Source organism: Balaenoptera physalus (assembly GCF_965194825.1).
Source record: "Balaenoptera physalus genome assembly, chromosome: 15".
Classification (NCBI taxonomy): Eukaryota; Metazoa; Chordata; class Mammalia; order Artiodactyla; family Balaenopteridae; genus Balaenoptera; species Balaenoptera physalus.
Window position 1 is genome coordinate 77,666,113 of NC_138894.1, and position 12,714 is coordinate 77,678,826.

A 12,714-nucleotide genomic window follows, 5' to 3' on the forward strand; every position below is an offset into this window, starting at 1 on the left:
CTTCAATTTTCTCGAAGATTTTGTGTAGAATTGGGATTATTTTTTCCTTAAATCCTTGATAAAATTCACCAGTGAAGTTATATGGACTTGGAGTTTTGCTTCTTGGGAAGGTTATAACCTATGAATTCAATTTCCTTAGTAGATATGAGGCTATTCAGGTTGACTATTTCTTTTTTCTTTTTTCTTTTTGGCCTTGCCACGCGGCTTGCAGGATCTTAGTTCCCTCACCAGGGATTGAACCCAGGCCCCTGGCCATGAAATCACCAAGTCCTAACCACCGGACCGCCAGGGAATTCCCAGGTTCACTATTTCTCTTTTCTTTCTTTCCTTTTTTTTTTTTTAATTGGAGTATAGTTGATATACAATGTTGTGTTAGCTTTGGGTGCACAGCAAAGCAAATCACCATACATATACTTATATGCACTCTTTTTTAGATTCTCTTCCCATACAGGTCACCACAGAGCATTGAGTAGAGTTCCCTGTGCTACACAGCAGCAGGTCCGTGTTAGCTATCCATTCTATACATAGTAGTGCAGGTTCACCATTTCTTTTCTATTTTTTTCTTTTTAATTTAAAAAAAAATTTATTTATTTAATTAATTTTTTTTGCTGTGTTAGGTCTTCGTTGCTGCACACGGGCTTTCTCTAGTTGCAGTGAGTGGGGGCTACTCTTCGTTGAGGTGCCCAGGCCTCTCATTGTGGTGGCATCTCTTGTTGTGGATCACGGGCTCTAGGCGTGCGGGCTTCAGTAGTTGTGGCGTGTGGGTTCAGTAGTTGTGGCTCGCAGGCGCAGTAGTTGTGGTGCACGGGCTTAGTTGCTCCGTGGCATGTGAGATCTTCCCGGACCAGGCCTCGAACCCATGTCCCCTGCATTGGCAGGCGGATTCTTAACCACTGCACCACCAGGGAAGCCCCAGGTTCACCATTTCTTGAGTGAGCTGTAGTTGTTTGTTTTGCAAAGATTTTGTCCATTTCATTTAACTTGACAAATTTATTTCAATAAAGTTGTTCATTTAACTTACCAAATTTATTTCAATAAAGTTGTTCAGGGTCTTCCCTGGTGACGCAGTGGATAAGACTCCACGCTCCCAATGCAGGGGGCCTGGGTTCGATCCCTAGTCAGGGAACTAGATCCCACATGCATGCTGCAACTAAGAGTTGGCATGCCACAACTAAGGAGCCTGCCTGCTGCAACTAAGACCCGGCACAACCAAATAAATAAATAAATATTTTTTAAAAAGTTAAAAAAAAAAAAAGTTGTTCATAATACTTTATTATTATTCTTTTCATATCTTTACACTCTATAATGATGCTCCTCTTTCATTCCTGATATTGCTAATTTGTGTCTTCTCTTTTTTCCCTGATGAGTCTGGCTAGAAATTTATCAGTTGTATTGATCTTTTCTAAGAATCAGCTTTTAATTCCATTGGTTTTGTTTGCTGTTTTATTGATTTCAGCTGTCTTATTATTTATTTCTTTCTCCTTGCTTTTGGATTTAATTTGCTCTTCTTTTTCTAGTTTCTTACTAGAAACTAGTTTCTAGTTTCTTTCATTGATTTTAGGCCTTTCTTCTTTTCTAACATAAGCATTAAAGCTATACATTGGGAATTCTGTGGCGGTTCAGTGTTAGGACTTGGTGCTTTCACTGCTGGGGCCTGGGTTCAATCCCTGGTCGGGAAACTAAGATCCTGCAAGCCATGTGACACAGCCAAAAAAAAAAAAAAACTATACATTTTCTTCTTGGCATTGCTTTATCTGCATGTTTTAATGTTATGTTTTCAATTCCATGAAGGTCAAATATTTTCAGATTTCTCTAGTGATTTCTTCTTTGGCCCATGTATAATTTAGAAGTGTGTTGTTTAATTTCCAAATATTTGGGGATGTTTCAGATATCTTTCTGTTATTGATTTCTAGTTGAATTCTGCTGTGATCAGAGTATGTAGTTGGTCCTTATTATTTGAGGTTCCCTGTCTGTGAATTTGCCTACTCACTAACATGTGTCATAACCCCAAAAGTAATACTCGTGGTTCTTTTGCAGTCATTCATGGACACGTACAGAGTGGCAAAAGATTCAAGTCTCCCAACGCACATGTTCCCAGCTGAAGTCAAACAAGGCACTGTCTGCCTTCTCATTTCAGCTTTTATAAAACCAACCAAGTGTCCTTTCCATGGTCTATTTACTGCCACGTTTTCCTCATTTTGTGCTTTTTGTTTGTGATTTTGCTGTTTAATATAGTGAGAGCTAGGAGTGGAAAAGAATTGAGTCAGAGTGAGGGAAAATGTCTTTAAGGTTTCTCTTTACTCCCCCAGTAAGGAGGCCTTAGCAGAGGTACCTGAAGAAGACCTCGGTTGAAGGTCCCATATAAAGAGACTTAGGAATGAAGGCACATGGGCTCGGAATGAAAATGTGTGTAAGAGCATAGCCAGTCAGGGAGACCTGAGTCATTGACTGCAACTCCCATTAAAGACTGCAGTGCGTTGGCTGGGCACCAAGTCTGGTATGGGAAGGACAGCTTTCTCCGTGAGGCCTGCGAGGCCTGTAATTGCCTATGCTTGGACCTGAAATATCACATAGGTTTTTGGCTAGGGGCTGGACCCCTCAATTTCTGCAAATAGTCATGTGGCCATAACAGGTATTTATAATTACCTATTTCTACTACTCATTCCATATTTCCTTTGCCCTTAGGAAGTACATCAGCTGGTCATGGTTCTTTGTCTGGTAGGGTGACCTTCATTCCTAAAAGGTCTGGGCCACTAGCAGTCCTGCATGAATTGGGTTGTTGTAATTTTCCACTAACTAATTGTAGGTCACGGTAGCCCTAAGAGACACCCCAAGAGGTCTCCCATATTTGAGACATACTCTCCCTTACCTTCATTGTAGTAGCAACCCAACTTCCCCTGGTAATCAGGATTAATCACCCCAGCCAGTACAGTAATCCCTTCTCTGCCTGTTTCAGAGGCATGAAGAGCCCAAAGTGGCCAGATGGCAGTCTCATCTTCCAGTTCAATAGAATCATTGTTATGTCTCCTGATGGACTTTGGAACTAAATCCTCTAGACCAGCAGAACCTAAGGTTGTAGGACAGAAGCACATTTTTTGTTGGTAGATCACTAGGGGTAGTAGCAGAGCCATCTCTATATGTACTTCTGGATTCCTGGACCCGTGAATCCTTGCTATGGAAGAAACGACACCGTATATTGGAGGTTGATTTAGAGCCTATACAGGATCCTAGATGATACTGCCCTAGCCTTACAAAGTATTACCACCTACCTAGTGCTCTGAGTCTTTAAAAGTCTATTCCACCATTCTGTCAATCCAACTGCTTCACGGTGATGGGGCACATGGTGAGATCAGTGCATTTCATGAGCATGGCCCATTGCCACACTCCATTTACTGTGAGGTGAGTTGCTTGATCAGAAGCAGTGTTGTGTGGGATACCGTGATGGTGGATAAGGCATTCCATAAGTCCACAAATGGTAGTTTTGGCAGATGCATTGCATGCCAGGAAGGCAAATTCATACCTGCAATAAGTGTCTATTCCAGTAAGAACAGAGTGCTGCCCTTTCCATGACGAAAGCAGTGCAGTGTAGTCAGTCTGCCAGAATGTTGATCACCTTGGGAGAATCCTGGTATGAGACAATCAGTGTTGGTCTCTGCTGCTGATTGGGCACCGAACAGTGATTGTACCCAGGTTGGCTTTGGTGAGTAGTTGTTGCTAAGCCCACGCACAGCTTCCATCCCTGCCATCATGGCCACTTTGTTCATGAGCCCATTGGGCAGTGACAGGGATGACTGGGGAAAGAGGCTGACTGGTATCCACAGGATGGGTTATCTTTTCCGCTCGATCATTAAAATCCTCTTTGAGATCACCCCTTGTTGACCATTCACATAAAACACAAATATTTTCACATTCTTTGCTGAGTTTTCTCTTTCCCAGTCAGCTGGTCATAGGGAACTTCCATGAGGCCATAGGTGCAGGCTGAGAGAGAGAAGGAGGAGTAAGGGTATTTTGGCCACTTCCTCATGCAGCTTGTACCTTTAGGGTCTGCTCAAGCCCAGTCTCATTTATACCACTTCCATTTGATAATGGAGTGCTGTTGCACACACCCAACTTTATGGCTTGGTGGGTTAGACAACATCCATTTCATGACAGGCAGCTCAGATCACATAGTAACTTGTTGGCCCATGGTTAAGCTTAGAGTCTCCACTAAGGCCCAGTAGGAAGCCAAAAGCTGTTTCTCAGCAGGATAGTAATTATTAACAGAGGATGGTAGGGCTTTGCTCCAAATTCCTAAGGATCTGTACTCCGATTCGCCTATAGGGCCTGCCAACGACTCCAGACAGCATCTCTGTCTACCACTGATGCTTCAAGCGCCTTCAGGTCTGAATCGTATGGTCTAAAGAGCAGAACAGCTATTCTTGTCCTGAGCCCAACTCAAAACTAGCAGCCTTCGAGTTACTCAGTAAAAGGGCTAGAGTAGCACATCCAAAAAAGATGTTGCCTCCAAAATCCACTAGGTGTTGTGCCTGTTTTTTGTGGTAGGAGGGGCCAGATGCAACAACTTATCCTTCACCTTAGAAGGAATGTCTCAGCATGCCCCATACCACTGGACCCCTAGAAATTTCACTAAGATGGATATGTCTAGAGTAGTTGGTACTTCCAGCTCAGCAGGTCCATTCAGCATAATATCATCAATGTAATGAACTGGCATGGTATCTTGTGGAAGGAAAAGGCAATCAAGGTCCCTGTGGGCTAAATTATGACTTATGGATGTAGAATTGATCACTCCTGAGGTAAGACAGTAAGGGTATATTGCAGGCCTTTCCAGCTGAAAGCAAACTGCTTCTGGTAGTCTTTACTACCAGCTATCAAGGAAAAAAGCACTTTCCAGATCAGCAAATACACAAGAGGTAAAAGGAGATGTGTTAATTTGCTCGAGCAATGAAATTGCATCTGGAATACCAGCTGCAGTTGCCGTTACCACCTGATTAAGTTTAGCGTAGTCCACTGTCATTCTGCAGGAGCCATCTGGTTTCTGCACAGGCCAAAAATACGTAAATTGAATGAGGATGCAGTGGGAATCACCACTCCTGCATCTTTCAAGTCCTTAATGGTGGCACCAGTCTCTGTAGTCCCTCCAGGAATGCAGTATTACTTTTATTTTACTATTTTTCTGGGTAGAGGCAGTTTTAGTGGCTTTCACTTGGCCTCTCCCACTATAGTAGTCCTTATTCCACAGGTCAAGGAGCTAGTTGCTGAGGATATCTATTTCAATCATGCATTCTGGAAGTAACCAAAGGATGAGTTCAGGAACCCACTAGGCCCACTGAGATAGAACTGAGCTAATAATCCTTTTATCACATGACCTTATAAACCCCTGCTGTGTCTGGTGGATCACAATAACATTTTGAGTCTTTTGGAATTACTGTCAGTTCCGAGCCAGTGTCCAGTAATCCCCCAAAAGTCTGATTATTTCCCTTTCCTCAAGGTAAATGACCATAGAGTCCCTTTAGGGAAGATTAACAGTATAATTCCCTCAAGGAGCTACAACCTCCCCTTTATTCAAGAGGTTCTGGGTCTTTAAACTGGCTCATTTCTGAGAATTGATGAGGGCGATGACTTTCTCTTTCCTTTCGTTTTTAAAAAAAATTTATTTATTTTATTTATTTTTGGCTGTGTTGGGTCTTCGTTGCTGCGCACAGGCTTTGTCTAGTTGTGGGAGTGGGGGCTACTCTTTGTTGCGGTGCTTGGGCTTCTCATTGCGGTGGCTTCCCTTGTTGAGGAGCACGGGCTCTAGGCGTGCGGGCTTCAGTAGATGTGGCTTGCAGGCTCTAGAGTGCAGGCTCAGTAGTTGTGGCACATGGGCTTAGTTGCTCCGCGGCATGTGGCATCTTCCTGGACCAGGGCTTGAACCCATGTTCCCTGCATTGGCAGGCGGATTCTTAACCACTGCGCCACCAGGGATGTCCAATGACTCTCTTTGGTAATTCACGTTATTCTTACGTTTACTAGACCTAGAATTCTTCTGAATCCAGTGGGCCACCCATCATCTGTTTCTTTCCTAGGAATGCCATGATCAGCTAGCCAACGCCATAGGTCTCCACAAGTCAAACTATTCTGATTACTATTTACTTTGGCTCTGCAATCCATTTTGGTAACCATGCCCCATTTGCTTTTGGCAATTGAGTGTTGCTCCTTGGCCCCTGCCACCCCAGAATCCCATTATCCCCACTGCATTTAGGGATCCTAGTTGATGGTAGCAGTTCCCACTGTAATTTCTGACCTACAGAGAGGAGCAACCACAGAGCTCTTCAAGGATGCTGGGACTCCCCTCCTAAATTGATTTCTCTTGGTTGTGGTGAAAGGTGTGTCCTCTGACCCTTCCAGGGGTGCTGAGCAGGTCCAGCATGATAAATCCACACTAACATTCCAGTTTCCTTAAGCCTTTTAATATTTCCTCTACCATACCACCATGGTTCTGGCATTTCGGCTTCGTTCAGTACTGCTTGTTTTCTATATGTCCCATCTGTTCTTTGTTCCTTTTTTCTTCTTTCTGCTTTCCTCTGGATTAATCTTTTTTTTTTTTTTTTTTTTTTTTGGGCCGTGCCATGTGGCATGGGGGATCTTAGTTCCCCGACCAGGGATTGAACCCATCTGCCCTGCAGTGGAAGCGCAGAGTCCTAAACACGAGACTGCCAGGGAATTCCCCCCGGATTAATCATTTTTTATCTTCACTATTGGACTTTTACTTTGCTTTACCCTTTTAATGGTTGCTCTAGGGTTTACAGCATACATCTTTTTTTTTTTTTAATTTATTTATTTTTATTTATTTATTTTTGGCTGCGTTGGGTCTTTGTTGTTGCGCGCGAGCTTGGGGCTCCTGTTGCGGCTAGCGGGGGCTACTGTTCGTTGCAGTGCTCTGGCTTCTCATTGGGGTGGCTTCTCTTGTTGCGGAGCATGGGCTCTAGGTGCGCGGGCTTCATTAGTTGTGGCACACGGGCTCAGTAGTTGTGGCTCGCGGGCTCTAGAGCGCAGGCTCAGTAGTTGTGGCACATGGGCTTAGCTGCTCCGCGGCATGTGGGATCTTCCCGGACCAGGGCTTGAACCCATATCCCCTGCGTTGGCAGGCGGATTCTTAACCACTGTGCCACCAGGGAAGTCCAGTATACATCTTTAACATGTAATCTGTCTTGATATATCATTTCACATGTAAGGTAGGAACCTTAAAAGGGTATACTTTCATTTCCCCCCATTCTGTTGCTATTCTTGTTATACTTCTGCATGTATTATACATTCCTTAGCATATTACTATTTTTGTTTTAAACAATTATCTTTTAAAGAGATTTAAAAAATGAGACAAGATTCTTTTCTGTTTACTCATATATTTATCATTTTTGGTGCTCTTTATTCTTTGTACAGATCCAAGTTCCCATCTGACTTGATTTTCCTCCAACCTGAAGAACTTCCTTTAACATGCTCTATAGTGTAGGTCTGCTGGCAGTTAATTCTCTCACTTTTTGATTTGTTTGAAAAAGTCTTCATTTTCGAAAGGTATTTTTGATAGGTATAGAATCCCAGATTTCCATTGTTTTCCTTTTGGTACTTTATAGATATCTACATTGTGTTGTCGCTTGCATAATTTCTGAGGAAAAGTCTGTTGTCATTTTTTATCTTTGGTCATCCGTATATAATGTGTCTTCTCCACTCCTACCCCAATCCTCCCCAAACTGCTCTCAGGTTTTCCCTTTATTACTGATTTTAGCAATTTATTTATGATGTGCCTTGGTGTGTGTGTGTGTGTTTTAAATGTTTGCTGTGCATGGGATTCATTGAGCTTCTTAGATAGTGGGCTTGGAGTTTTCATCAAAATTGGAAACTTTTTGGCTGTTTCTTTAAATATTTTTCCATCTCCCCTACTGCTTTTCTTTTCTTTGTTGTTGTTGTTGTTCAGGGTGATTTTTTTTTAATTTTTATTTTATATTGGAATATAGTTGATTAACAATGTTGTGTTAGTTTCAGGTATACAGCAAAGTGATTCAGTTATACATATACATGTATCTATTCTTTTTCAAATTCTTTTCCCATTTAGGTTATTACAGAATATTGAGCAAGGTTCCATGTGCTATACAGTAGGTCCTTGTTGGTTATCTATTTTAAATATAGCAGTGTGTACATGTCAATCCCAAACTCCTCATCTATCCCTCCCACCCTCCCATCCCCCCTGGTAACCATAAGTTCATTCTCTATATCTGTGAGTCTGTTTCTGTTTTGTAAATAAGTTCATTTGTATCAAATTTTTTTTTTTTAGATTCTGAATACAAGCAATATCATATGATATTTGTCTTTCCCTGATTTACTTCATTTAGTGTGATAATCTCCAGGTCCACCCATGTTGTTGCAAATGACATTATTTCCTTCTTTTTAATGGCTAAGTAATATTCCATTGTATATATGTACCACATCTTCTTTATCCATTCATCTGTCGATGGACATTTAGGCTGCTTCCATGTCTTGGCTATTATAAACAGTGCTGTGGTGAACATTGGGGGTGCATGTATCTTTTGAGCCATGTTTTTCTCTGGATATATGCCCAGGAATGGGATTGCTGGATCATATGGTAACTCTATTTTTAATTTTTTAAGGAACCTCCATACTGTTCTCCATAGTGGCTGTACCAATTTACGTTCCCGCCAACAGTGTAGGAGGGTTCCCTTTTCTCCACACCCTCTCCAGCATTTATTGTTTGTAGATTTTTTGATGATGGCCATTCTGCTTGGTGTGAGATGATATTTCATTGTAGTCGTGATTTGCATTTCTCTAATAATTAGCTATGTTGAGCATCTTTTTATGTGCCTCTTGGCCATCTGTATGTCTTCTTTGGAGGAATGTCTATTTAGGTCTTCTGCCCATTTTTTGATTGGGTTGTTTGGTTTTTTGATATTGAGCCGCATGAGCTGTTAGTAAATTTTGGAGATTAATCCCTTGTCGGTCACATCATTTGCAAATATTTTCTCCCATTCTGTGGGTTTTTTCGTTTTGTTTATGGTTTCTTTTGCTGTGCAAAAGTTTTTGAGTTTGATTAGGTCCCATCTGTTTATTTTTGTTTTTATTTCCATTAGTCTAGGAGATGGATCGGAAAAGATATTACTGTGATTTATGTAAAAGAGTGTTCTGCCTATGTTTTACTCTAAGTTTTATAGTATCCAGTCTTACATTTGGGTCTTTTATCCATTTTGAGTTTATTTTTGTGTATGGTGTTAAAGAGTGTTCTAATTTCATTTTTTTTACATGTAACTGTCCAGTTTTCCCGGCACCATTTGTTGAAGAGACTGTCTTTCCACCATTGTATAGTCTTGCATCCTTTGTAGTACATTAATTGACCATGGGTGCGTGGGTTTATTTCTGGGCTTTCTATCCTGTTCTATTGATCTATATTTCTATTTTTGTGCCAGAACCATACTATTTTGATGATTATAGCTTTGTAGTATGGTCTGAAGTTAGGGAGCCTGATTCCTCCAGCTCTGTTTTTCTTTCTCAGGATTGCTTTGGCTATTTGGGGTCTTTTGTGTCTCCATACAAATTGTAAGATTTTTTGTTGTAGTTCTGTGAAAATTTGATAGGGATTGCATTGAATCTGTAGATTGCCTTGGGTAGTATAGTCATTTTGACAGTACTGATTCTTCCTATCCAAGAACATGGTATATCTTCCCATCTGTTTGTGTCATCTTTGATTTCTTTCATCAGTGTCTTATAGTTTTCAGAGTACAAGTCTTTTGTCTCCTTAGTCCCCTACCCCTTTCCTGAGACTTCAGTCTCACATATTTTAGATCACTTGATATTGTCCCAAAATGAAGCTCTGTTTTTCTTTTTCAGTCTGTTTATATTTCTCTTGCCATGTATTCAAGTTTCCTGATCTTTTTTTCTTCACAGTATAATTTGCTATTAATCCAATTGCCTATATTTTTTGTTTCAGGTATTGTTTTTTTCTCATATTTAGAAGTAATATTTGAGTCACTGTTACATCTTCAATTTCTCTTCATTATGTTTCTGTTTTCCTCTGCCTTCTTTAACATATGGCATGAATTTACAGTAACCTTTCTAACATTGTGTCTGCTTATCGTATCTTTTCATTTCTGCATCTGTTTCTATCGGTCAGTTTGTCTCCTAGCTTTAGGCCGTGTTTTTTCTTGCTTCTTTTCATGCCTTTATGTTGGTTCTTTCCCTGGCCTCAGGTAGTTTCCTCTCATGCATGTGCAGAATGATACTTCGCCTGAGTTTCAAGGGGCCCCTCTGTAGATCTCTGGAGCTCTCCTTTTGTGTAGCAACTGCTCTCCAGTATTCTTCCATAATTCCAGCATTACATTATGACTTTTGCGGACCCTGTGCACTTTTGTCATTCAGAAGTTTGGGGCTTAGTTCATTTTCTTCCTCCTCCATGGAGGCTGAAAGTAGGGCAAATGTCTTAAGGGGGAGAATGGTTGCATATTGTTGCAGGCTTCTCCCTCTACTGGGATTTTGTTCCCTACACACCATAAGACGGCACAAGATCGGCTTTTCAACCTCAGCCACCTCTCGCTCCATTGTGGCTCTTACAAGCTTTTGATTGAGAGCCTGGTAGGTGTCTGTTTTCATAGCTGTGTGAAAACAGCCTTTGGCTTTTTTGAGTCTTTGTCTCCTGCCTCCAGCAAGTTTGGTGTCAGGCTCTGCCTCAAGCGAAAAATCAGGTGCATGTTTTTGGCATGTCCCTCTTTCTATACAAGTACTGCATGTGCTAAACATTATGACACTGTAAGAGATTTCACTCTAGCTTCCAGCCTCTTGCACCACCTTAGAACTTCACAAATGTTCCATGCGGGAAAACTAGCTTTGCATTTGGTTTCTTCTAGTACTGACTTGTTGTGTGACCACCAAAAACTCTGATCATTTCACTTTCCCTCAGTAGCATCCTTCTGCTTGAGCCAAGTCCAATCTTCAGCCCACGCCCAAAAGCATCATGTACCCCCAGGAAAGACAATGTCCAGCAATCATCAGTTCACATTGGACAGGCTCTTCCCTCTCTGGAATTCTGTTCATATAACCTTTGTTGCTTCCACAGCTCTCCAGTGTCTTTACAAATGTGATTTTGCAATTGATTTTTTGTTTTCCAGTTTTGCAGCAAGAAAACAGGCCTCATGAGACATAATACATCCTACTCAGAAGTGGAGGCCAGACTTAAATAGGGCTTAAGACTTGTTTTCTACCAGGAGGAGGTTGTTGCACCTTCGCTCAATGTGACTTCTCTTTTTGAGTCCATAGTTCATGACATTGCCACCTACCAGTCTCTAGTCAGACTTAGAAAGCTGCGCTGAAAGTGGGTGCTGGAGCCTTTGGCTTTGGCCTGCCTGGGTTTTGTCTCCCTGGGACTGACCCAAGCCTGATTTACATTCCAGTCTGTTGTGTTCATCTTTACAGGACCAGGAATAAAACCTCCAGAAGAACGGACAATTGAATACCTAGAAGAAGTTGCAATTACTTTTGCTAAAGGACTAGCTGATAAAAAGATCTCTCCAAAGAGAGGCAAGGGATTGGTAGAAAGTGAGTGTCATTATTAAAGAACTAAGGCAAAGCTTCTTTCCAGTGAATTTAATTTTATTTTCTATAAATCCGAAATGAGGAAGAGGTAAGTGCATTATTTACTCTTAAGTGTAAAGTCAACCTTAAAGGATGCAATAACTCTGCTCTAGGCTCAAGTCCTGGACCTTACACTGGTTAAAGACATTTTTTTAAAACTTTTTATTTTGGAAAATTCTAAATAATACCAAAATAGAATAATGTAACAGTGTAATAAACACCCATGTACTCAACACCAAGCTTTAATATTTATCAACTAATGTTTAAAGAAGTGCTTAGGTTGAAATTTAGATTGTTTATATCAGAGTAAAGAGCAGTTCTTTCAGATAGCTAGAATCACTGCATTTTTATGGAGTTTACAGAACAAACTAACAAGGGAGGCTGGGCTCTTTCCAGTAAGGATCTAAAAGCATTTTACCTTACAGAATTGACATCGTATGCCATGAGTATTCCATTTGTCAGGCAACAGATTTACAAAAAGGTGGAAGAAAAAGTACGAAAGCAGACCAAAGGCCTTTATCCTGCACCTCTGAAAATAATTGATGTGAGTCTTTACCCCATACTCCCACATTTCTCATGCTTCTTCCCTTTGTCTAGAGCAGTACTCTTTATTGCCATTCAGCACCATGTTTGCCAGTACTAAAGTTCTTCATGCTGCTATCAAAGTACTTACCAAAAATAACACAAGAGCATAGCAAGCTATGAGGATTTATATAAATGGATATTTGGGGAAAATTAGTGCCAGGCATACTTTTTAGTTGATGAGCTTAAAATTACCAGTTATAAACCAGGAAAGGAACCTATGTCATATCAGTATAACAAAGCCAGTAAAATATTGGACATTAATTAAGAGGTAGTTGAAACAAAATTAATGGCTGTATTCTGTCCTTAGTCAAAACCATTGTCATTACCTAAAATGTCTCATTGACTTTCCATTGCCATAATTATGAAAAAGATGTAATGATATAGAGAAGTTCTGGAAAAGATCAAGGAGGGTAATTAAAATGATCACAGAGTTGGAGAAACATCTGTCTAAAGGTAGACTTTAAAATTTATAAAATCTTCAATCTGGAAAGTCCAAGATCAAAGGAGCAATAATTGAAG

At 40.8% G+C, this 12,714-nt stretch overlaps 1 protein-coding gene across 1 annotated transcript in view; it reads left to right on the forward strand.

Annotated features, from left to right (window-relative positions):
* HADHA (hydroxyacyl-CoA dehydrogenase trifunctional multienzyme complex subunit alpha) overlaps positions 1-12,714 on the forward strand; it is a 47,140-nt gene that overhangs the window by 14,929 nt on the left and 19,497 nt on the right. Inside the window, exons 8-9 of the mRNA XM_082427542.1 lie at positions 11,452-11,574; positions 12,036-12,154. Of these exons, the coding sequence (XP_082283668.1) occupies positions 11,452-11,574; positions 12,036-12,154 (242 nt within the window). The remainder of the gene's footprint in view (positions 1-11,451; positions 11,575-12,035; positions 12,155-12,714) is intronic.